Here is a 25,303-nt window from a genome sequence, read left to right as displayed (position 1 = left end):
TAGCGAGGGCACGGAGGCCCTCACCCTTTAGCTGATGATGGGGTTGGCCCTCGCCAGCTAGAGTTGTCAAAGAGAACCGAGAAAGTAAAAAAAAAATTAAAAATTAAAAATTAACATTTATTCACATCAGGTATTGGTTGTATCACATGAGATGGTCAACATCAATGTTAACAATTTTTTATCAAAATTGACTAGATTGACTATATTAACAAATCATTAAAAATATTTAAGATTGATTTGATACAAATGTTATAGATTTAAAATATATTTTTTGCACTTTTTCCTGATTTTATCAAAATCTGATGAGCTTTATATTTAGAGTTATCATTCCATTCCTTTTAGTTATTTAAAGTGTCATAAACATAGGATATCTATATCACGCGACATAATTTGGACGAGAAGGATCGTATTTTATTACGTGTATACGGACACTAGACTGCATTTATGTTCATAGCATTAATATGGGTTATTCACGTATTTAGAGAAAAAAAAAAAAGTTTCATTTTAATATTTCAAAAGTCTGGAATAGTCAAATAGCGACATGTCAGACTGTCGAATCACACGGTCACGTGTTCGGACTTGCGACCGGGGGTGGGAGCCTTTACTTTTCTAGAGAGAGAATGACGGCGTCGGAGGACGCGTGCTCGTCCCGAGAGAGAAAGGCTCCTCCGGGAGCGTGGTCCCGGCGCGGGTCAGGTGCTCCAGGGGCCGCCACGTCGGACGACGTCCCGAAAAAGCGGTCGAGGCTTTTCGGCTCGACGACCAACGTCGGGACCTCGTATGGCAGGACGCCACGCACGGCTTTCGGACTGGACTGCACGCAACCGAGTTCTCCTTCTGCGTAGACCACCTCCCCGAGGGAGCTTCATCGGATTCGTATGAGATTGGGCATTGGCAATTTGGCACCAGCTGGACTCCACCATTCTTATTTTATTTATATATATATATATAGACACATACCCAAAGCCAAAGGCATCTGGTGCGTGTTTTCGAAGGAGACCTACCTTGTCTAACTGTACATGTGCATTGAGTTCGAAAAATCGGGTGCACCCCATAATTACTCTTCCTCTTCGGACTCGAAGAAAGCCTCTCCTCGTGATTCCAACGGGTGCGAGTTTATTCCAACGGGCGATCGTGTTGGCGTGCCCATCTTCCCGTGGTATTTTTTGGAATAAAACCACGATGGCTTTTGTCATTTATAATGACCTAATATCTTTTGATTTAAAAAAAATCAATATTAGGTCTAGCCCAATTCTATTCCGACCTTTTTTTATCCAAAAAAGTTCCAACTTTAGATTAAGCTAAACTTTTTTTATCTCAAGAAAAAAAACCCTAATTTTAGGTTTAGTTCCAAATTTGTCTCGGATTTTGTTTCATCTGAAAAAATCACAAACTTTCAATCTATTCTCGACCATCCTATTGACATTCCATCAAGTTCTCAACAATTCTTAGAGTTCATAGGATATGACCAGCTCGAAGCCTTAGAAATTGAAAGACTCATTAGGCAATATAGAAGGCAAACAAGTCAAACGACAACACTAAAGAACCAATTTATAAGTATGACCTCTAAAGAAGTCTAAAGCGTCTTCATGTGAGCAAGACTAAAGCAACAAGAAAAAGAAGTCTAAAGTAACATGTGAAGGTTAGGAAAATTTGACCTAAGTATTGTTTGGCATTGTCCGTGTACTGTTTGACACTAGTCATGTTACTGTAGCCCACTGTTGTAGTACTATTTTGCACTGAGTGTACTGTAGCACAAGTGAAAAATATAGGTTAAGACTTTGTTGAAATAGTCTATCTGTGTAGAGGTCAAATAATTGGCTATTATCGGTTCATAAATAGTATGTAAAATTATTTTCGGTGTTTGTTTCATGCACATAAAAGACGGTACTTGTAAATGTTAAGGGACATAACGCACCCTCCCTAAAATAATATTTTGTGGTTTGTTATGAATTTTTAAAGATGTTTCCTATTTTCCTTTCTGCTAGGTATGATTATTTAAAACAAAGGATGCTCTGATCAATCCTAATAGCATGCTCTATACTTGCCATAATGTTGTGAAACTTGTATATCAAAATTTTGCTACCTTAAAAATTTATATCATATGAGTCAAAAAGTGAAAAAGAATTTAGTGACTAATATGCAGTTCCTATTGAGGCCGAGAGGGCTATGACTTGCCACAAATTTTATTTTCATTTTCCCTGTCTCGTATCATAGTGCAATTTTCTGGTATCAGTGCCAATCCCAACTTGATTGACATGTCCATGTTGATAACAAATCCATATTAGCAAAATGACATGGAATTTTTTTTTGAAAATGAAACTATTCTAAGATATAAAAATTATGAACAACTAACAGAGATTTTTGGACAAGGACTAATAGGGGTAGATATGGGACTAAAACAAAAATTGATAAGTTTTCTTTTAGACAAAAAATAAGTTCAGGGTACATATGGACCTAGACCTAAAGTAGGGGTTTTTTTGACAAAAAAAAGTTGGTAGTGGATTTGGACTAGACGCTTTTTAGACAAAAAATAAGTTCAAGGACTAATAGGTTTTCTTCATCCCCTAGTTTTTCTCTCTACTCTACGCTTTTTCTCTCTCTTCACACTTCACCACCATCAAACGCCATCTCTTCCATTGCCTCTGACCGCAAGCCCTCTCCAACTTTAGCAAGGGTCGTCGTGGTCGTCACTACCTCCGATTAAGATCATCGTGAAATGTTAGCTTCAACATGATTCCAAGGATATCTTCTCCAAATCTGAAGGCCACCCTCCATGGCCGTCTGGCAACGAAGAGCTATTGAGCGATGGGAAAACCGTCCTACTTCACCAAATACAAATGTTGTCTATTTCAAGTTATATTGATAGACGATGGCATCCGAAGTACATCGTGGAAAGATGTCAAAATACTGAATGGACTTTGATAAGGGTAAACAAGTTAGAAGAATATAGAGTTTGTGAAGACTTGGAGGAACCACAATAATGTGAACAACTAAGTGAAGTCTCGATCACAAGTGTACTCAGCAAGACAATGCATAGAGTTTGCAAGCCGATTACCGGCAGGCAGCTTGGATACACTCACTAGATTCCCTAGATCAACAATGAAAAAAAATGTTTATCATGTGTTTTCCACTAACTAGATAAGAAGACTTGGAATTCCGAAAAGAAAAGTTGGAGATTAGTCAAATCAAGTATTGCCTAGTTTATTACTCAATTAGAGGAATGGACAATTACCAAGAATAACTGTCTCTATTTGGGAAAACCTCACTATCAAGAAAAATTTGATTATATATGCCACCAAATTGTTGGTGATCGCGTCTATCATTTTCAATATCTTTTTTATCATTTCATAGAATTTTCCAATGATTAATTTGAAGATGGAAGATTATATAAAAGACTCAACACATGCCGAAAAAAATACAACAAATTGAAAAGGCTATAAACGATAACATTATCACATTCTCTTTAAAAACTACTAGAGTGATTCCATTCACTTTTGGTCCATACTATTGAGTTGTTACTTATCATAATCTGTGATTTGAGAAGTGCACAAGTGTATTAATAGTACTTGATTACTAATAGTGGGATCTATCAACTTCAGGTGAAAGGAGTACTTACTACTTTTTAATTACTCAAAAAATTACTAGTGGATTCTTGGTAGTTGTCAATTTGTCGTTATGGGAGAGTGGACATACGCATAACATAAGTTGAACCATTATAAGATCCATGTGCAGTACTTTCTATCTCTTTAGTTACTTTGATGTTTAACTTATTGAAACATCTTGCATCTAATATTATGAAACTGTTCATGCACTTAACAAACTTAACTTCAAATATTCTGCAAAAATTTGTTAAGTTTTGTAAATCGATCTATCCACCCCGTCTCTAGGTTGTATTATTAGCCTCAACACCAAAATCAATGGTGACAAAGTGGGGGCACCTACAGGAGAGGAGGAGGAGGGAGGAAGAGAGAGAAGCCCAACTATGGAGTCACATGGGGCTGGAGGCAACAAGGTGGTGGCATTGCCCAGAGCGACGACGACGAGGTGATCGTGACAATGCTAAAGAGAGGAGGAGAGGCTCAAAAAAGCGAGGGGTATTCTTGGAGACGGGTGGTGGCTTAGTATCGGCGGTTTAAATTAGGGTTTCCGTGAAGAATTAGTAAAAATAAAAGGCATTCTTGGAGGAAAAATGGCGACCCAAATTTAAGAATAATTATGTATGTTAGATGCAGTTCGAGGTGCGTGCACAAAACTAAAGATGCAAATAAGAGGTTTAGAAAATTGAGGATGAAAATCTGATGGACCTAACACATTCACTGTCGTGCAATGTAGGTGAGGATAGGAGGTTGTCGACTCAGCCTGCTCCACGACCATTCCCTCCATGGTGCCTGTTTCACGGGTGAGTTCTGGGTCAGTTCGTCATGGGTGCTGTCCATACCCAATACAGATCTCTTTACTATCAATTCACGCAGATCGAGTGTTGACATATTGGAGTTCCTTTCAGCTCTCGTTCTAGATCGGATCGCTTGCGTGAAGCTTTGGGTTGAAAGCCAGCCCCGCAGCCACATATAAAATCGTCTGCTGGGGCTAAAAAGAGTAGGTAAGTGTCATTCATACGTCCATCAAGCTTCGGTGTCATCTTGTTTCCTCAAATGCACAGAAGAAATTCCCAACCCGCAACACGTTCGGTATGTGCTCATGATGGAGGTCTAGGCCTAATATGGACGTTGGCTTTGGTTACTAGAAAATTTCTCCCTCTCCATTACATTGGAAAACTTGGTCAGTGCCCTTTCGTCGTTTGAAAAGAGATGGTGATTGAAGAAACCATCTTACTCAACGACTTGATAGCACCAACGATGGACTAAACTAATCAATTCGTCACGTGTTATTTCTTTTCGGGTGGTTAAGAATTCCACTTATGAATGCCGTGAATGTTACAATAAATTCTCACATCACATGTATTTTATCATCTTTGTTTTTAATTTTTTGCTAGTGTCTGGACTAAATAAGGATTAGATGTGTGTCCTCCTAGATACAGATACCTAAATGAATTTCTTACTCGGGCATCGAAGCCTAGCCTTAGAGGCTTAGTCATTTCTATGGGTAAAGAATTGCATTTGTTTGGCCCGTAACCAGACCTTAAATTCCCAATTTTAATCCTTTGTATGCGTCACAAAAATGCTTCAAATTCGAATGGGGGCTTGTGCAATAGACGTCATCGACGGTGCTAGGTCGAACATTGGGTCTAAAACTTTTTTTGTCCAAGCTCCTCCACGATATACAAAATACTAAATTCCATCCATAAGATGAGATTGGGCATGAGCGGATCCTCTCAGGATTAGCATGAGCCGAATCCAAGATGGAAATTACTTGCCCAAGCCTGCTGAATGTGTGCTTAGTGCCTTGTCGGCTCGAGTAGGCCAACGGAAACTAGACTGGTGATCGGGTCTAACTTTTTCCCTTTGTATATACAAATTGAGTGCCACTATTCAATTTCATTCCATGCACCATGGGTTTTCGCATCATGAAACCCATCGCTTGGTCTTTTGGATCCAAGTGGATTAGAAATTGGGCAAATATGGTGTGTATGATAACGTTTATATTCATGGAAACCATTTTTTTTTAGAATTTATTTTCGGAAACAATTTCTGAGCATTTTAAAGCGTTTAGGGCGTGCATGATAAAATTTATACTTTTCTATTTCTTTATTTCTCTGCTCCTTGAAACATGTTTGAAATAGAAATCTGTTTGGTAACGCAATTTGATTTTTCTATTTCTCGGGAACAGTTTTCTATTTCAAAAATAGATTTAAAGAAAAAATCAAAAACTAAAATTTTTAACTTCACAATTTCTGTTCCAAAAATTTTGTCATGCATACCCTTAGTAATCATAAAAAATTTCCATTTCAGGAATAGAAATACGTTTGGTACAATTCCAAATATTTTTGTGACTTAGAATTTCTTTTAATATATTAATAATTTTATTACTTTTTTCCTTTCTTTTTTTCTTTTCTTCTCCTTCCTCTTAGCCAGTCGCCGGTTGGCAACCGGCCAAACAAAGGCCAGCGAGATCGCCAGCCTTGGGGGAGCCTTGTCGGCCATTGGTGAGGTCCCCTCGAGGCTCGCCATGGCTCTACGAGGCTAGGCCACCGGTGAGGCTCAACCTCACCTAACCACCACAGGGTCAACCTTGCAGTGGTCGAGCGAGGCTGAGCCTCACTGCGTCGCTTGGCCTCATAGTGGCCAGGCGAGGCTTAGGGGGGCCTCACCCAGCCATGGTGAAGCTCCCCCGAGCCTCGCTGATGGCCAGCAAGCTCGGGGTGACCTTGTCTGGCCGATCGCCGACTATTGTAGAGGCCGACAACCAGCTAGGAATAAGAGAGGAAAAGAAAAAGAAAGAAAAGAAAAGGAAAAAAAGCTTATTTCTTGAATTGTTCCCGAAAACAAAAATCAACTTTTTTTTGTTTCTTGTTTATGTTCCAGATTTATTCCTAGGAACAAAAAACTTACCAAATGCATTTTTGTTTTATTTCTACTCCTGAGAACAAAAAAATAGAAACACTTGTTCCAGGGAGTGTTACCGAACACGCTCTTAGCAACCCACTGTATTTGCATGATAGATTAAAAGAAAGAAGGAAAGAAAAAGAAAAGAAAAGAAGGAAGTATTGGAGAAGTAGTGATAATTATCTCAATGGCGAGGAAGCAATAACAGAAATAGTTGCGAGGCAATGACTAGAATAATAGGTAGTGTCACAAACAACAATTAGAGAATAGAAGAAGCAACAATATAGAATGTCGAACTAAGGTAGCTGGCTAGGTACCACAAGAGTGCATGCCATAAATCGCTGGGGAAGCAATCGTACCAACTTCTACAGAGCGATAGGATTGTAAGGCTGCGCATGGCAACATTTCTTAGCTGGGGACCAATTTTTTTTCAGAAATAGTTCTTTTCTATTTCTATTCTAGGGAACAATTTCTATGTAAAAAACCCGTTTGGTAATTACACAAAATTTTTACTCTAGAAATAGAAAAAGAATAGAAATACATTTGGTAAAAAACAGTTTTTTTTTTATATTTATTTGTTTTTATTTTTGCCGGTAGACCGCCGCCGCCACCGGACGCCGCTGCCACCGCACGTTGCCGCCCGGTCGACCGCCGCCGGCCGGCAACGACGTGCTGCGGTGGCGGTCGATCGGCCTCCGGCGACTGGCGGCGACAATAGCGGTCGGCCGGCGGCGGCAGTGGCGAGTGACGGCAGGCGGCGATCAACGGCAGTCAATGGCGATCAGCAAGAGAAGAATAAAAGAAAAAAAAATTCACTTATTTCTTAAACTTGTTCCGAGGAACAAGAAGCAACTTTTTTTTTACTTCTCATTTCTATTCCAAAACCATTATCGGGCTAACTTTTTGTTCCCGGGAACAAAAAACTAACTTGCCGTTATTAAACAAGTTTCTATTCTTTTTTTGTTCTGGGAAGAAAAGAATAGAAATTCTTAGGCTGGGGAAGGTTACCATGCGCAGCCTAAGTAGCTAATGCTATGTTCATACGTAAGAGAAAGTTTGAAATGTTTTGCATCGCAAGTAGAATTGCCAAGATGGGGATGTATTAATGAGGTATCCATGTCAAAGAGTTATCGCAATGAACGGGAAAAGTACCAAAATAGTCCTAAACATTTTGTATTGGTACAAATGCAGTCCTAAACGTTTCAATTGGACCAATTTAGTCCTAAATCTTTTTACATTTGTACCGATTCAGTCTATTCGGTTAATTTAAACAAGAAATTGCTGACGTGGTCATCGGCGGTCTTATGTGGCTCCACATAGACAAATTTTATAATTTTTTATATTTTTCAGATTTTTAAATTATTTCTTTTCTTTTTCTTTTCGCCTTATGCCTTGGCCAGCAAGGTCGCCGACCAACCAACCATTGCCGGCCACAAGCTAGTCGGGCGAGGGCCCTACGCCCTCGCGGCCACCGGTGAGGGCCTCTGTGCCCTCGTCGGCCACGGGCGAGGGCACGATGGCCCTCGCTTGTGGCGGGCGAGGGTGCGGTGGGCCCTGCCCAAATCCAAGCAAAGGCATCGAGCCCTCGCCCGGATCTAGGCAAAAGCCACAGCGGCCTCGCTCATGGCAGGCGAGGGCGTTGTGCCCTCGCCTGGATCTGGGCGAGGGCCCCCGTGCCCTCGCCCGCCATGAGCGAGGGCCGTCGTGCCCTCGTTGGCCAACAAGCGAGGGTTTCGACCCTCGCCTGGATTTAGGCGGGGGCCGACACCCTTGCTTGTGGCCGGCGAGGGTGCGGGGCCCCTCACCCCGACCAACTTGTGGCCGGCGACCTCGCCAACCAAGGCGAGAGAAAAGAAAAAGAAAAAAATAATTTAAAAATCTGAAAAATATAAAAAAATTATAAAATTTGTCCACGTGATGCCACATAAGACCTCCGGCAACGACATCAATAATTTTCGGCTTAAATTAGTTAGATGAATTGAATTGGTGCCAATATAAAAATGTTTAGAACTAAATTGGTTCAATTGAAAAGTTTTATGACTGAATTTGTACCAATACAAAAGGTTTATGATTATTTTGGTACTTTTCCACGCGATGAACCGGTATAATGCTATAATGTGGCAATCCAGGAATCGAGAAATCAATGGCTAATGTCTCGTCACTTATCATGGGAGGACATAGGGCCAACAAGATCTTGCCGAGTGTCATGAGGACACGGTTTGGTGACGAGTCGCCGCATGGTATCATTGGACAAGCCGACATCAAGCTCAACTCGAAAAAGGTTAAGTGGGCAGGTTAGATCTTCCCTGGCGAGTCTAACTTCAAAACCGTCAAGTTAAAATTCTAAATAATGTCCCAATAAGACGAGAATCACCCAACATATGGTCACTGATTAGAGTCCCCCTGGCACGGAGCAACGCTCCGCAAGAGAATCTCTAAGCATGGACATTTGTTACTAATCTTGAGAAACATGATATTAGACATATGGAAAGGCTGTGTTACGAATCTATAATATCTAATATCCACCTAGATGAAAATAATGGATATACGTGACGACATGGCGGATCTTCGTTAATAGTTTGAGGCCCATGCGACTTGAGGTAGTAACTAGTAAGCTTTTAGCTTTTGGGCCGACCCGGGGCCTGATAGGGGCCGTGAGGCCCACTTTTGCAATCAAGCGCACGTGGGAGTACAAAGATCTTTTCCACATTTTCATTCATTTTATAGGGAAAGAAGAGGACAGAGATTTTGGGCGTTGAACTTTGAATAATAAATTAATAATTCCACAAAGATTGGTTAAAAATAAAAATAAAAATATATTTTTTTGTTGGATTTTTGGTACACTAAGGGCCGATTAATAATCCTTGGAACAAAATTTTTTTGTTCTTTTGTTCTGAGAAACAAAAAAAAGAATAAAAACGTATTCGGTAAAAATTTTGTTCCCGATAAAAAAAAATATTTTTTTTTTGTTCTAAGGAATAGATTTTGAACAAAAATAAGAAGTAGAAAAAAGTAGCATTTTGTTTCGATAACAATTTATAGAATCAATTTTTTCTCTCTTCTTCTTTTCTTCTCTTTTTATTCTTCTTTTTCTTTTCTTCTTTTTTCTTCTTCTTCCTTTTGGCGGTTCTTTATCCTTGGCCATGGTCAATGCTTGACGATCGACCAAACAAGGACCGGTGACCTTGCCGGAGCGTCACCGCCCCCAGACACCGAGCCACGATGAGGCTCGTCGGCTGAGCCTCGCCGTGGCGCGCGAGGCTCTACCTCGCCTAGATCTAGCAAGATCAAGCTTGCCTAGCCATCGGCAAGGCTCAGCCTCGCCCACCCTGGGCCGACAAAAGAGAAAAAGAAAAAGGAAAAAGAAAAAAAGGGAAAAAATAATAAATTAATTAAAATAAATTTTGTAAATTACTAAACGCGTTATTTTACTCATAAATTATTCCTAATAACTGAAACAGAAAAAATCATTTTTCATTAAAAATTATTTCTCGGAATAGATTGGTTACTCAACGCGCCCTAAGTTTCTCATGTAGCGTGTGGCATCAGGGTCTTAAAAAATTTAAATATTTTCTACGTAATTGACGTGGTTAAGACGTTACCTCGTTTTGGGTTGTAGCTTGATTGGAATATTAGAAAAGGACAAAAAATGGAAATTACGTAAGCGGTTACGAAAACTTTTTTTCCAGAGAATACATTCATTTTTAAAAGTAAATCCATGTTGTGTTTTGGGCCCTGTGCGTGTCGAGCGCGTTCAATGGGCTTTTGCCGGAGAAAATTGAGGACCGGAGTACTAGAAGAGCACCCACCTTTGTGCGTACAAAAGTGAGAAAAACGAAAATCAGGTTTTTCTTTTCTTTTTTAAATATGCGATTGAGAGAGATAATGGAGAAAGTGAATAAAGTTCCATCTTTCTTTTTTCGATTTTTGATAACTTGTTAGTAATAATCATTATCCTTACTTAAGTTAGAGTCCAATTTGTCATTAAGGGTAACAAAAATGGAATTCTACAATAAATATCTATAAAACAAAAACCAAACCTAAATTGTAATATTGGTTTTGAAGAGCACCTGTTAAATGCTTATATTTCCAAATAGTTTATTTTCTACGAAATAAATGGAACATTAATAAAGTGTATTTACCAAGTGACGTAGTTTCGTAAACATTCACATCACGGTCCTCCTTTTTCATACAAAAAGGAAATAAAAAATGCTTTGCTTAAGGAAGAAGTATTTCATCTTATGACAAAAGGTTGATTTGGTAGGATTGACTTGTCACATCACTTGTGTGATATAATTACCATATTACGTGATGCATAAATTTTAAAGCCTCATTACATTATGAGTTTTTTTTTTTTTTTTGACCCTGGGAACTGCACACGGCGGCAACCGGGTAAACCCTGAGAGGAACGCAGGACCACCACCCACGCATCCCGGTAAGATCACCACGCAATCATGCCGGCCCCCCCTACTTCGCAGGAATTCGAAACCGGGACCTCCACGTTGGAGTCCAGCAGCCCTACCATCCACGCTGCCACGATGGGTGGTACATTACATTATGAGTTCGTCATTGCATAATGCAGTAATTGCTCTAAATACTTCCCATTGCTTGATAAGTTAATCATATTCTCATGGCTAAGACGGACTGTACTCAAAATACTATCATGTAAAACTATTCAACAAATGAATAATAAATTCTTTCAATTGGACGGTACCCAAAGGAAGAGCAAAAGTCACAAAAAAAAACATTCTAACTTATAATAATCATGACACATTTACTTTTAACTTTTTTCCATAATTTAAAAAAAAAAATTTCAAAATTATACATGTACGATACATTTATCATCCATTAATGTTTTGTTGATTAAAACTACTATATGGATGCCAGAAAGTAAAAAAAAAAAATGCTAGCATGAAGGTCATGTGATTTAAGTAAAAAAAAAAAATTGTTATTTTTATTGAAAAATTATATGTTAAAAGTACATATGTGACGGTTGATATAATTTGAGATATTTTGTTTTGGCTGTTTTTCAAATTAGAAACAATAGGTTAAAGCTTCTAGCGTGATGACGGGCATGAGAAGGACCTGATGCATCATCTTCTCGACTTCCCACCCTAAAAAGAATATCGTGATATTTTTCCGAGGTAGATCGACCTCCTCCCGTGATATTTTTCACCTACTTGAGGACCAATGGGACATGGCCACGTGTGTCGTACGTAGCTTATGCGGTGGTTCTCCGAGAGAGATGGAGGAATCCCCCGTTGCTTGCTACTTTATTAAAAAGGATTGAGAAAATAAGACAAAAAAAAGATAAAAGAAAGAAGGAAAGAAGAAGCAGAGGTTTCTTGATTTGCGCACATTTTTTTTTAGGACAGAAACAGAGAGCAATGACCGACCAACATCATCCGCTCAAAACACGAGAAGCGGAATTGACAATTATGACCTCCCCTTTCTTGTCCGGTCCCCACTTTCAACTTTTCAAGCGCGTTCGTCGAGCTAACTCCCCGAATTGCCCCTCGGCTTCGGTCCACTTTGCTCGAATAGGACTGTTTCCGACTGATAAGATCGGCGACGTGTACTCCGAAAAGTCCGACCACAAAAACAAAAACAAAAACACAAAACACAAAAGGGTGTGTACGTGAGATTTTTTTTTTTTTAGACGGATAAAATAAGATATTTGCATGAGCAGAAATGGATGGAGGAAAATGGAGAAATTTTTATACGTTAATTGGTTGATCGACGAACAAAAATAATCAGCAAAGTGCTGCCCATTATCAAACCCGTAGAGTCATGTTAGATGATGCACATATTTTCGATTTTTGAATTATTAATAATTAGATAGCCCTTCGTTTTTATTTCCTTTTGTTGATTAAATCGATCGATGTAGATGCTCAAATCTTTCTGATTTTTATCTAGTAAGATTTTAGCATAATTTTACGTGATCCTTTGTGTTGAATTTTATCATAAACTATCATGTGCATGAAGTAACAAATACTCTTTTTAAATTTTTTGAAATACCATGTGATTTTAAGTAGCTCGATTTTATGAAAACAATTCGCAAGAAAGTAGTTTTTGTAAATTTTACATTTTGTAGTCAAATGGTTTATGTTTGATCTTACTATTGCTTGTATGCAAAGAAGTGATATTTCAAAAAAATAAAGTAAAACTTTCACTCTATAGAGATTTATTTGTATCAAAGAAATTAATAGAAATACACAATTTAAACAAAAAAAACTACGCGCATAAACGGAATGAGAAAATTCTTTTTCCGATTTGAATTTTTCGTGGAAGGCATGAAATCTGAAAACAAGAACGTGCGATAGATATTTACTAAATTATCGATTTACGCATTTGCCCATGAGGCCCCGTGCGCCGCACGCCTCTCCATCATTCCCCCCGAGCGGGGCCAGAACGGTAATTCGACCAAAACAGCTTTTTGAAAAGCATCTTACACGTGCGCGGGGCAAAGAAGGGTCAGAAAGGTAATTTCGGGTTCCCCCCCAACCATTACCGACCGTCAACGAACTTTCCCTTTCCCTTCTTCTATAAATGCCCAGCTCGAACCTCTCCTTTCGAAATCTACAGATCTTCAAAATCCAAAAGCATTCATTCGCTCTTGCATTCCATACATGCCCTCTTTCTGCTAGAAACTGTAAGTCACAAATTAGTTCTTTTTTCTTATTTTTCTTCAGTAATTTTTAGGTTATACTGCTTTTCTTTTGTGCCCAATTGGAGTTGGTCCATACTTGTCACTTGTAGATCTTCAGGTCTCGATTTTTATAGCTGCTGTACAACTCTGTTCGGCTAGATATCTTTTGAGATTTAGCAGAGCCGTCTGTCTATTAATCACCCACCTGGTTATATAGTTTATTAAGTCCGTACATATAGTGATATAGACAAGATGAGCACCAGCAGCTCCATTGGGATCTCTACCGTGAAGCCCTGTTGTAGGATCCTGATCAGGTACAGATCCTCCTCGATTTTCGGGGTCTCACCCCTGAAATCGGGCAGCCCGTCTCTCAACAATTTGTCGAAATCACAGTTCAAGCACGCATTCCGCCGTGGCTGCGGTAAGCCAGGGTTCTCGGGTCATCGGTGTCCGGTGGAACCGGGTCGGAGAGCCTTTTGTATCTCCGATTCGAGTTGGGGTCAGTCTAGGGTGGGTAGCTGTCGGGTAAATGGTAGGAGGGGTCTTTTAGTAATACCCCGCGTAGCGTCCGATTTTAGGAACCATTCTTCGTCGGTTGAAGCTCATGTAAATCAGAAGAGCTTCGAGAGTATATACATCCAAGGTGGGTTGAATGTGAAGCCTCTCGTGATTGAGAGAATCGAGACGGATCATGGTGTCGCGAAGGAAGAGGATCGCGATAGGATAGAGGCTGATAGTTCTACTGTAAATATAGATAGTTTGAAAGGGTTACGAGAGAAGACGGCCGAGAGGGAAGTGTCTGAGATAGAAAAGGAGGCGTGGAAGTTGCTCCGGAGTGCCGTGGTGAACTATTGTGGGAACCCTGTAGGTACGGTCGCGGCTAATGATCTCACGGACAAGCAAGCTCTCAACTATGATCAGGTCTTCATCCGTGATTTTGTCCCATCTGCACTGGCTTTTTTGCTTAATGGAGAAGGAGAAATTGTCAAGAACTTTCTGCTTCACACATTGCAATTGCAGGTACCATTTTGTCTGCATTATCTTGTACTTCTTTGGCATTTATTATTGCATTTTTTGTGTGTGAAATTGTAATTGTTTTTATTTCATTCCACAATTAAGAAGTGATGTGTAGGATCGATATATGTTGTCCATCTAAGGCGTGAAAGTATATGCAGGCTGGTTTTGGTGGCCCTTAGAATAGCATGTCCAGTCACTCTGTTCGAGAACCCAAAATTATAAATGTAAGAACCGACGCAGTATGTGACATAAATCACGTATCCATGTTAAAAAGCCACCCACCCGAGCTGCTTAATTAACTTGTGTTCTGATTTACGCATAATTTTACCCCTGTTTAGGCAGGATATAGACAAGTATACTAGATTGCCCGGCTAGAAAGTGAATGATAATCCTGGATTGCCGTAGAGGACTTGTGCTTTCTTGCAGAGTATTTGTCCCCTCTTCTTCCTTGGGGTTTAACTCTCTCTCTCTCTCTCTCTCTGTGATGTCAGAGTTGGGAGAAGACGGTTGACTGCTATAGTCCTGGCCAAGGGTTGATGCCAGCTAGTTTCAAAGTCCGTGGCGTACCTCTTGAAGGAAGTGATGGAGCATTTGAGGAAGTTCTTGATCCAGATTTTGGGGAATCAGCCATTGGCCGTGTTGCTCCAGTTGATTCTGGTATTAGACATTCTGTTTTACCATCTATACCAATAGATTCAATAGAAACATTAGAAGATTTTTGCGAATGATTTTTTAGATGAGTTTGACATGGTTGGTATGATTAATGTGAACCACATGTGACTATATTCCGCTGGCAGGGTTATGGTGGATTATACTGCTGAGAGCTTATGGAAAGATCACTGGTGACTATGCTTTGCAAGAGAGAGTAGAAGTCCAGACAGGCATAAGACTGATCCTTAACTTGTGTCTAACTGATGGTTTCGACATGTTTCCTACATTGCTGGTCACCGATGGTTCCTGCATGATTGATAGGAGGATGGGAATCCACGGACACCCTCTTGAAATTCAAGTAAGATGAAATTTCCCAAGTGTTTTTAATACATAAGTGATTATGTGCTCATTTTCTTGCTCTAGATTGGACAGTTTGACAAGCGTCAGAAATCTCTTTATGTGTAACGACCAAATATGACCTAATTTTCTAAGGTCTGGTGTCGCAATATTTTTGGCATATAATGCTCAATTCCCATGTATGTAGCATGAGGTAAATACAATCATACAACTGTTTCAGGGCCAGCATTTAATATTTATTTCCTTATCTATACGACATTGGCTGATTGAATCTGATATGCAGGCATTGTTTTACTCGGCTTTACGTTGTTCCAGAGAAATGCTCATTGTCAATGATGCAACTACTAAGTTGGTGGCTGCCATAAACAACCGACTCAGCGCACTCTCATTCCACATCAGAGAGTATTATTGGGTGGACATGAAGAAGATCAATGAGATATACCGTTATAATACAGAGGAGTATTCCACGGAAGCCATAAATAAGTTCAATATCTACCCGGATCAGATCCCATCTTGGCTGGTCGACTGGATTCCAGAGACGGGTGGTTATCTCATTGGCAATTTACAGCCTGCTCATATGGATTTTAGGTTCTTCACACTCGGAAATCTATGGGCGATCATTTCTTCATTGGGTACCCAGAAGCAGAACGAGGGTATTTTAAACTTAATTGAAGCCAAATGGGACGATCTTGTGGCTCATATGCCTCTGAAGATTTGTTACCCCGCCTTGGAGTCTGAAGAGTGGCGTCTAATTACTGGAAGCGATCCCAAGAACACGTAAGGCTTTTTCAATATTCCTTTTTGTGTCTAATACTCTCTTCAATAGCTTCATTTGACTTTTGTCGGGAATAAGTCTGTGTCCTATGTATTACTGATACTGATTCTTATCGCTTTGCTTGCAGCCCATGGTCGTACCACAACGGTGGATCTTGGCCAACACTTCTATGGCAGGTAACTTTTCTTTTGCAGTTCGAGGGGAGAAAAGGGCATATCTCCTTCAATCTTAGGGAAGAACATAAGTTTGCTATGTAGTTGATTAAGACGGCTGTGTTATATCTCATTACTGCTTGTTATTTCAGTTCACATTGGCCTGCATCAAGATGGGAAAGCCGGGTTTAGCTAAGAAGGCAGTGGATTTGGCTGAGAAAAGGCTTTCTGCAGATGATTGGCCGGAATATTATGACACAAGGAGCGGGAGATTCATCGGCAAGCAATCGAGGCTATTCCAAACATGGACGATTGCCGGTTTTCTAACCTCGAAAATGCTTCTTGAGAAGCCAGAGTTGGCGTCCATGTTGTTTTGGGAAGAAGATTATGAGCTCCTGGAGATTTGCGTTTGTTCGCTCGGTAAATCCGGGAGAAAGAAGTGTTCGCGGCGGAACGCTAGATCTCAGTCTGCAGCTTGATGCAGTGTTTTTTTATCGAAGAATAAGGACAACAGAAGGCACCTCTGGCTTGATAACCTAATTACAAAGAAGCAACCTGCATTTTTCGAAGGAAGACGGATGTCGTCTCACACGCAAAATGGGTGGGGGAGTACCAGAATGAAGATAACTATTTGGTTTCCTCTGATTGTTCTAACCAACATTGCTGTAGAGCATTTACTTATTGATTGTACGACTGATTGAACTGTTATGAAGCAATTGTCTCTAAAGTTCAGTTGGAGATATCATAGGTGGGGCTGTATTTTCACAAGCGCCACCACATTTCTAAACCAGTTTAAAGTGCTGAAACACAATGCTACTTTTAGAATGTTCAATCTAAAAGCTAAAATTCAACCGCTGTTTACAGAGTCGCAAAATCCATTTTCATTAGAATGCGGTAGAAGCATCAGTATTCGAACAAAAACCATCTCGCATGATCTTGTCGGCTGCATCGTGGGTCATGTTCGATACCAAATAAATGTTAGCCACAACTCTTTCGTGTCGGCTTCGAACAATCGATCTTTGCCAGGCCTAGGCTAAGGGCAGTATACTCTCGAGTGTACGTAAGCTTTCTCAATATGTCTAGTGCAATAGATACAAATACGAGGATAGATAAAATCAACCGATGGGTCGATTGATAGATAAAAGCCAAAACATAATATCGTCGCCTAACATACCTTTCCATTGATTACAACAGTACACCAACACTAGGAGAGCTTCTCTTTGCTGCTAAAAACAGAGGAAGGGGAGCAGAACACGCAAACCCAAAATTCCCTTCACGACAGGCCCAGCAACAAGAGAGAGAGAAAAGGGCAGAAAAGAGACGACCCATCTCCTCCATCTGCTCACAGATCGATGCCGCCGTCTTCTCTGCAGGCCTTGAAGAGGTCGAGACGCTTGTCCCCGAGCCTGAGGGAGTAGGCGGCTTTCTTGTACTCGGCCCAGGTGAAGGGGTTGTAGAGACGGGGCCTTCGAGGAGTGACGAGCTCCCGCTGGGGAGCGATCCGCGCGTCCAGCGGAGGCGCCCCGAAGAACGCTATCGACGTTCTGGACCTGAAGGGGTTGGTTACCGCCCTATGCCGCACGCTCGAGAACCTCCCGTTCGTCATGGCCTTTCGACAAGCAAAACAAAAAGAGTAAACGCAAGGGGAGGGGAAAAAGAAAATTAGATAATCCATTTGGTCTAATTTCAATAGTAAGGAGTGAAATTCAAGTTCTTGAAATCGAAAAAAAGAAAGAAGGGTTTAAAATGAGCGTACCACAAATCGAAAAAAAAAAAAACGGTCTGAGAAATTTTTCAAAAAGTTGACTCGATTTATAACTACAGCTATATAGCTGTCAATCTCAAATATATTGAGCACATGGGCTACTTGTGATTATGATGTGGCATGAGCATGACGATTGAAAACGATGCACACAACAAGATATATTTTTATTCGGACATGCCGGCTGATAGCTAATCTAATTAAAGAAATTAAAGAATGCAAATTTAGTATTATAATGAGAAATCGACATCTACAGAGGACTTGACATCCTACTAAGGTGATTTATCGAACGTTTTAGATAAGCAATCAAGTATCGATTTCATCGAGTTCTTAGGAAAGCTGAATTCTTACCATAGCTAATTATAAAACCCTAAAGGCTTGAATTTGTAATTTCCTCCTATCAATGAAAAATCAATCCCCAATCCCAAAGGTAATAAATACCACATGAAATTAAATTACTAAATTAAATTACACTATCGAGTGAAAAGACGCTTAATTTGACAAGATGATACATAATTTCAAATAAAAATCTATTAATCAAAACAAAATATTCAACAAGATGAGTCTGGGGGTATCATTTATTGTTACGGTTGATATCATTGATAAATCCAAGAAAAGAACCGCAATTAAAATGTCGATGGTGGATGGAAATTGAAAAATTAAAATATGCTGCCGACCCAATTTGAGAGTTGCACGGAGGGGGCGACTCGAATTATTGTCACAAAATGATTTCTCTGACAATTTTATCAAAAAGGGTAAAGTACAACAATTCGAGAGAGATGCTGTTAGGTCCAGAAAGAGCAAAAGAACCAAGGGGGGCCATTTGGGGAAAGTGCTCGTTAGAGTTCAAGAACAGAACATCTTCCTAGGAAGTTGCTCCTCACCAATGCCAACCATAAATGGGAAGTACCGTCCACAACCTACTTTTTCCAGCTTCTGCCCCCCATATTTCTATTATTTTTCACAAAAGTCCTCGTAATTAGATAGAAAAAGAAGGGACCTCCCCCCCTCCCCCCGGGGGGCTCCATGCACTTCTTTCTTTGGACAGGATGGACCCCCACATAGCAAGGCCCTGAGATTCACTGCAGTGAATCTGATTCTCTCCTTTACTAGCTCTCATCGATCAATCAAATCGAGTTCCGACCCCAACTCCTTTTTTTTTTCTTTATTGAGAATTATCCAAAAGCATCCTTATAATAATTACTAAGGCTCATTGATCATATTTTGAAGATATAGTTATAAATCATTGGATTTAGATTTCTTCTAAATATACAATGAGAAGATGCATTTTGAGTAGGTAAATCCCAATGACATTAAATATTGACCATTTTATCATTTTTCAAGCAAGATGAAAGTCTAAATCTCGATATACATAACAAGCATCAAATTTATTTATTTACATGGTGTGCAAATTTGGGTCTTTTACCATTTTTCAGGGATAAATGAAAATCGAGTTACTTATCTACAAATCCTTCAAAGCTCTTGAATTAGACTTTTATAAGATGATATTTAGAGAGGGAGAGAGACCTGCAAAAGATCGCCCACATTGATCCAGAAAGCTGCGGGGTCTGGGGGCACCGGGGTCCACACCCCGTCTTCGAGTGAGATCTGGAGGCCGCCCACATTGTTGGATCGGAGGACGGTCAGGATTTGAGGGTCGGAGTGCTCCCCGAACCCGACCTCGCCGTGAAGGACCACGCACTGGGGGTAGTGGTTGATCCGGAAGACCGAGTCGCCGTCGACGGCCCTGATGAGCCTGCTGAAAACCGACGTGTCCCGGACCCCCAGGCCCTCGGCCATAAGATCCAATATGTCACAGGCCAGGTCCTTGACTGCTTCTATGTAAACATTCACAGCAGCGCTGTCACCAAAAGGGAAGGAAGAAAAAAGAAGAAAGTACAACAAATTTATCAGAAAGTAGATAAATTGAACCCTCACTGGGTCTCCGACATTGACCATAGATCTTCAAAAAATTTAAAATAAAAATCATCAGCTTTTGTGCCATTTTTGGAAATTACAGAAAGAAAAAAAAAATTGAGTGAAAATCTACCAATTTAGTGCAGAAAAGCGTAGAAATTTGAGAATCAGGCACTTTCCATTTAAATTCTCCATCTCCCTCCCTATCTCCCTCCCAAAAACATTAGAGCAACTTCCATTTTCTAATTTAGTGAAAATTATTTAGAACCTTCTAAAATGTACATGATTCTTTTACAACTAGGGTAAAATATCATTCCAAATGGCACGATTTTAATAAATTCTCTCCTTTCGTGGGGTCGCTTCATTTGGTTAGAAAAGTGACCAAACGCTTTACACTCCACTTTAGGGAAGGAGAAGAGGGGGTTTTCAGTTTCCTGTCACTTCTTCACTTTTTATATATTTATTTATTATTTTATCTTATTTTTTATTTAATTTTTGGCGCTGAAATTTCATCTGGGGGTGGTGATGTGATTGGACTTTGGTCGAAAGGTCATTCGCTCCCATTCCCTTTTTCTTGTTGCAGAAGGTGAGGGGAGCGGCCAGTTCTTGCTCGTTGCTTATTGCACCACCTCACTCTTTCCTTGAACCACAAGTCTTTTCTTTTTTTCTCCCCATATTATTTTTTGCAAAATTTTCCCTATTTTCGGAGCATTTCTTTTCAATTTTTCTCTATTTTCGGCACCTTTCTAATTTGCTGTATCCAGACTGGAGAGGGTGGCCAGCATCCTCTCTCTTTCTTCTAAAATTAAATATAAATATGTTTTGCTCAGCATATTAGAATAACATGTATATACACGTTGGATCAGTTCGGTCGGATTTTAGAGAATTATTTTAATTTTTGTAGCTTCCAAAGATTCAATTTAATATTTTTAAGTAATTAAAAGATTTGAGTTACTGGGGGCGTTGGGGGGAGGGGGCGATCCTCGAAAGTCAACTATGAGCATTGAATTTAAGACGATAGAAAATGTCTTAAACGAAAAGAAACGAGAAATTTCAAACGAACTTATTTTGAGAATTCCAACAATGAATTATTCTAATGGTTCTTAAGAATAAAATTAGAACCGACCTAGAAAACTTCCTCTGAAATGTCAACTCCGACAGCTTGTCCAATCCTGTAGGAGAACTGCTAAACCTACCCGGGCTTATCTATGTTATCTAATCAGATTCTAAAGGTTATATACAAACTTTGTGCTCCCATTAGATTGCGAAAATGCTTGCAAATGGTCTTCTCTAAGCAAAAGATGTTATTCAAATATAGAGAATAATGCACGCATCTAAACCAAAAAAGCTCCGAAATTTAAGTGGGAGATAATTTCACCCATCCGAAATTTTATCTTATCTTACTCGTAAGTATGTTATTTTCCAAAAAAAAAAATCAACGATTTGAAAAGATGTTTTCTAAATGTGATTATTTTTGTTGCTAAAAAAAAATTAGTAAGTGGAAGTTATCTCTCTTTTTTTATTTAACTACTACAAAATTATGGACCAATAAAGAACTAATTCTTTTCTATTTGACTTTGAAGCTCGACCACGTGAGATCTTAATACCATCACCAGTCATAGACTCTAGGTAAACACTGTGTTACTTTTGACTGCACTGGATTGATGATGGCCGGTCGGTAATGGCTATCCATTTACCTACTGTTTGCCACCCCACACCCCCCCCAGCTGTGCCGTCAGTCCAGACCAAGAGCTACCAACCACCAGCAAGAAGATCAGTCCCCAACCATCTCTACTGTGCATCATCAGGTCGGTGTTCATGGCCCTCCATTCGATCAGGCGACTGCACGATCATACATCTCTCCCTACTCTCTCTCTCTCTCTCTCTCTCTATCTAGTACAGCGATCAGCATGCATGGGAATGAATGAAAGATTGCACCATCCTCGAACAGGAAACCTTGGACATGGACCAACCGCAGACCCACCCACGTAAAACCCTTCTATCTGCTATGGTGACCAATCATCAACAGCATCGAAACCTAACCTAAGAAGCAAATGATTCGAGCTAACTGCGGTTGTCGTTGAGCTTTCGAGCCGTTTCGCTTTGTTTCGATGGCTATTCGCGCGTTTTGCTTTATGGATGTCTGGTTTCAAGAACCAATGATCTCTGCAACAGTTCGGCGGGGCTCGAAAGAAAGAAAACAGCGCACGCATGCAACGTGATGAGTAAAGAACCGATCGTGGGTGGCGCTAATCATTTGCTCTTGCGCATAAAATAATCCGGAGAGCGTACCTGAACCGGGTGGGGTCGTCGGAGATGCTGGCGGACCTGCGGGAGACGAAGGCGGGGTCGGACTCGAGGAGGAGGTACTCGACCTCGCCGACGTCGCCGTTGAACCCGATGCTCTTGCTCCCGTACCCGAACGGGTCGGCGGGCCCGGCGAGCCGCTTCTCGGAGGCGGGCCGCGCGAAGAAGCCGGCGCTCGCCTCGTCCATTCTCGACACGATCTCGGCGGGGACGCCGTGGTTGACCGCCTTGAAGAAGCCGTACCTCTCGCAGGCCTCCACGATGAGCCGCGGCGCCGCGGATCTCCCCGACGGCGAGAGGTCGATCGCCGGGAGCTCGAGGGCCTGGATCTTCTCGGCCCGTCGTGGGTTCGGACTCGCCACCACCATCGCCGCCGCTTTTCTGTTTTCTGTCTCTTTTCGTTTTCCTTTTACTTGGACACGAGAGGGAGAGGGAGAGGGAGAGGGAGGGGACGATATTTATATATTAAAGGCGGTGGTGAATGTCTTGGCAAGTCGTCACAGAGAGGAGCACGTCAATACCTTAGGGTTTTATCAAAAGAGAGACTTTTTTATAAAAGCATTTTGTACACGTCACATTAGATCTAAACTCATAAAAACGGCTAATCTCACGAGAAATTCACATGAATATTATTATAATATCCAACGCATCGATTTCATTTTAAACATGGATGATATGTTGGTCAATAATTTCTCGGGTCAGTAGGAATTTATGGAAAAAGAGGGTTGAGGCGGTTTTGTCAATTTGAGTTATCATGAGCAGGAAGTCACCTGTCCAATCCAACAGGAATTTTGACTTTTGAATATGCTGTGGCTTGACCTGGATTTAATCCACCGTTTTTACTCTTGGTTTCCTTTTAAAGTATTGATTTGCCCCTTGAAGTTAGACTTACCCCTATTAGCATTTTGCCCTTTTGACTTTAGTAGATTCCGGTGGTTAATTTATGCATTTGAGATCTTCTTTTTTCTGAATAGGAAAAACAGAATCATTGCAGTTTTGCTTAAACAATATGGGATTCAGGTCATGACGATGGACGTTTCCTCTACCCTGAAAGAGGAAGATTTAATGTTCGTAAGATCAAATGGTCAAAAAAGAGGTTAGGAGGTTGCCTCATGCGGAAAGATTTCAATAGCAAAGAAAGGAGGTAAAAGTCGAGATTATGACGTCATCATAAGAAAACACGATATTATAATTTTTAAGGGTTCTCTACATGACAGAAAGAAGAATAATCATATAGAAAGTAGCATACAATTCCTTCTTTGCACGCTTTCATTCATCAAGATAGATCTATTCAAGTACCATGTTCGACCGAGACAAAAAAAAATTACCCTTATTTTAATTTTTTAAGTCGTCTTGTTATTTTCTCTCTTCATGGGTTTAATCTATCATATTTACACATTCTCTTTATCCATTGGAGAATCCAAATTCTCTAATAAGACCTAGCCAACCGACGAGTTGCTCCACAAATGTCTCGTTTTCCTCGATTTCATTGCTAAAGGTCATGTAGAATAGAAAGATATTTCTCGAGGAATAAATGAATTGATTTAAGATAAAACATAAACGTCTGTGAAGGTAGGTTGTATCTTTTGGCTTCTGAATAATCGAGATGGAAAGAGGCCGTCGGGCGACCGGTGCCTTAATATGAGTGGTGAAGTGAAAAGTTGGGTGCCAATTATTTCACATTGAGATTTGAGCAAATATTATATATAATATAATATTTATAAATTAGCAGATGTAATAAATAAAAATTACACGTGGATGCAAGTCCTTTCCTAGAGCTTTGAGCGACCAGTGAGATAAGTGGTCCTTAATAGAAAGCCAATAGAATAGGGGGCTAGCACGTACTTTGATTACTTGCAAGGTACTGAGCAGTCAAACATGTACTTGTCAATTATGGCAAGTCAACCATCAAGATTCGCCTTGTAACCACCCTTCTAACATGGAAGAAGGAAGTGAGGGGTTCAAATCCACTTTCTCAAGGGAGAATGGGGGTGGGGACGAGTAAATTTTAGGAGTGGATTTCGACTTCCACGCCCTGCAAGAGGCAGGGCAAAAGTCTGAGGGTGAGTGTAGAGTAGGCATAGAGTAGAACCGAAAAAAAAAAAAATGGCAAGTCTAAAAGACATCGCCAAAAATTATAATTTAAATAGTATTTTCATCAAAATAATCGTCTATATCATTTTAAAAAATAAATAAATAGAAATTATTGTTTTTGTTAAAGAAAATAATTAGACATGTATTGTTGTTGACAATAAAAATATTTTGCATTAATTGATTATTTCAAACAATAATTTTAATAAGAATATATTCAAAATCATTTATTTATCATGAAATAAATTGATTCATAATATTTGTTAATGATTGCGATAGATATAACTAATCATGATACCGTAAGAAACATAAAAATAGACTCCTCATTTCGTGAGATCCACTTATTTAATGGGCAAGAAAACTAGGATTTGTTTCAAATGAAGTAAATGTGAAAAAAAAAAAACTATGACAAAAAGATTAACCTCGAAGCATAGTTTCTTCAGGAGGAGTGATGATGCTGGATTGGCATGCACTTAGATCTACTAGTGCACCAATGGCAATTTGCATTGTTCATCGAGTACAAAGTTATTAATTGAGATGAAAAACTAATGCAATCATGTAATGTTATCCAATATGTAGACCAAAAAAGAAAAAAGATTACCTCGTTGTGTTCAAAACGAATCACTGTGATCAACGCGAAGTAAGCATGTTTTGGGGTGCAAAATGAGATTTGTCTTAGCAAAAGCATAAATAAATTGTGGAAATTGATTGTTAGCAACTCCCTTTAGACTCCGTTTATTTTGTGAAATATGAATAATTTATAAAAAATATTTTCCTGAATATATGGAGCCTAAGGCGAGTTGCTAAAATTCAATTTAATACAAGGAAACAGTTATTGGTGACCTTATTTTGCACTCAAAATATACTCACTTCAATCAATACAAACTGTTATTTGATAAAAATATTTTTCGAATAATTCATTTTTTGTGAAACAAATGAAATCGTAATATAATAAGAAAAACGTCATAGAGAACCACTTGGCATTTTCGGAAGATTATTGACTGATTGTAGATAGTTACTTTATTAGATATAGATGAGTTTTTCAAAATGTATTGAAAATTTGCAAAGTGTTGACCTTCTTTTTAAGTGAATGTATGATGATCAACCAAAGTAAGATAA

The 25,303-nt window shown here is 39.8% G+C and overlaps 2 protein-coding genes across 2 annotated transcripts; one reads left to right on the top strand and one right to left on the bottom strand.

The window, feature by feature from the left end:
- Positions 1-13,074: 13,074 nt before the first annotated feature.
- On the top strand, positions 13,075-16,913 carry LOC104434099 (alkaline/neutral invertase C, mitochondrial). The gene is made up of 6 exons (XM_010047062.3): positions 13,075-14,175; positions 14,664-14,829; positions 14,970-15,181; positions 15,464-15,957; positions 16,083-16,131; positions 16,260-16,913. Exons 1-6 carry the CDS (start codon positions 13,408-13,410, stop codon positions 16,584-16,586), a joined length of 2,016 nt encoding a protein of 671 aa, XP_010045364.1. The 5' UTR covers positions 13,075-13,407; the 3' UTR covers positions 16,587-16,913.
- A 244-nt stretch (positions 16,914-17,157) lies between these two features.
- LOC104434098 (gibberellin 2-beta-dioxygenase 2) lies at positions 17,158-22,519 on the bottom strand. Its single transcript, XM_010047061.3, has 3 exons — positions 22,079-22,519; positions 19,397-19,730; positions 17,158-17,716 (listed from the first exon to the last, which is right to left on the bottom strand). Exons 1-3 carry the CDS (start codon positions 22,459-22,461, stop codon positions 17,450-17,452), a joined length of 984 nt encoding a protein of 327 aa, XP_010045363.1. The 5' UTR covers positions 22,462-22,519; the 3' UTR covers positions 17,158-17,449.
- Positions 22,520-25,303: the final 2,784 nt, after the last annotated feature.

Source organism: Eucalyptus grandis, chromosome 2 (assembly GCF_016545825.1).
Source record: "Eucalyptus grandis isolate ANBG69807.140 chromosome 2, ASM1654582v1, whole genome shotgun sequence".
Lineage (NCBI taxonomy): Eukaryota > Viridiplantae > Streptophyta > Magnoliopsida > Myrtales > Myrtaceae > Eucalyptus > Eucalyptus grandis.
Note: the sequence above shows the minus strand (reverse complement) of the source record. Positions and strands in the feature narration are given on the sequence as shown.

What these genes read in the sequence shown, in the direction of transcription:
- LOC104434099 (XM_010047062.3), top strand. Translation starts at nt 13,408, where the DNA reads ATGAGCACCAGCAGCTCCATTGGGATCTCTACCGTGAAGCCCTGTTGT. An exon ending in TGTTGCTCCAGTTGATTCTG is followed by an intron (nt 14,830 to 14,969) that starts GTATTAGACATT and finishes TTCCGCTGGCAG; the next exon opens with GGTTATGGTGGATTATACTG. An exon ending in GACACCCTCTTGAAATTCAA is followed by an intron (nt 15,182 to 15,463) that starts GTAAGATGAAAT and finishes TCTGATATGCAG; the next exon opens with GCATTGTTTTACTCGGCTTT.
- LOC104434098 (XM_010047061.3), bottom strand. Translation starts at nt 22,461, where the DNA reads ATGGTGGTGGCGAGTCCGAACCCACGACGGGCCGAGAAGATCCAGGCC. An exon ending in GACGACCCCACCCGGTTCAG is followed by an intron (nt 19,731 to 22,078) that starts GTACGCTCTCCG and finishes TTTTGGTGACAG; the next exon opens with CGCTGCTGTGAATGTTTACA. An exon ending in ATGTGGGCGATCTTTTGCAG is followed by an intron (nt 17,717 to 19,396) that starts GTCTCTCTCCCT and finishes GCTTGTCGAAAG; the next exon opens with GCCATGACGAACGGGAGGTT.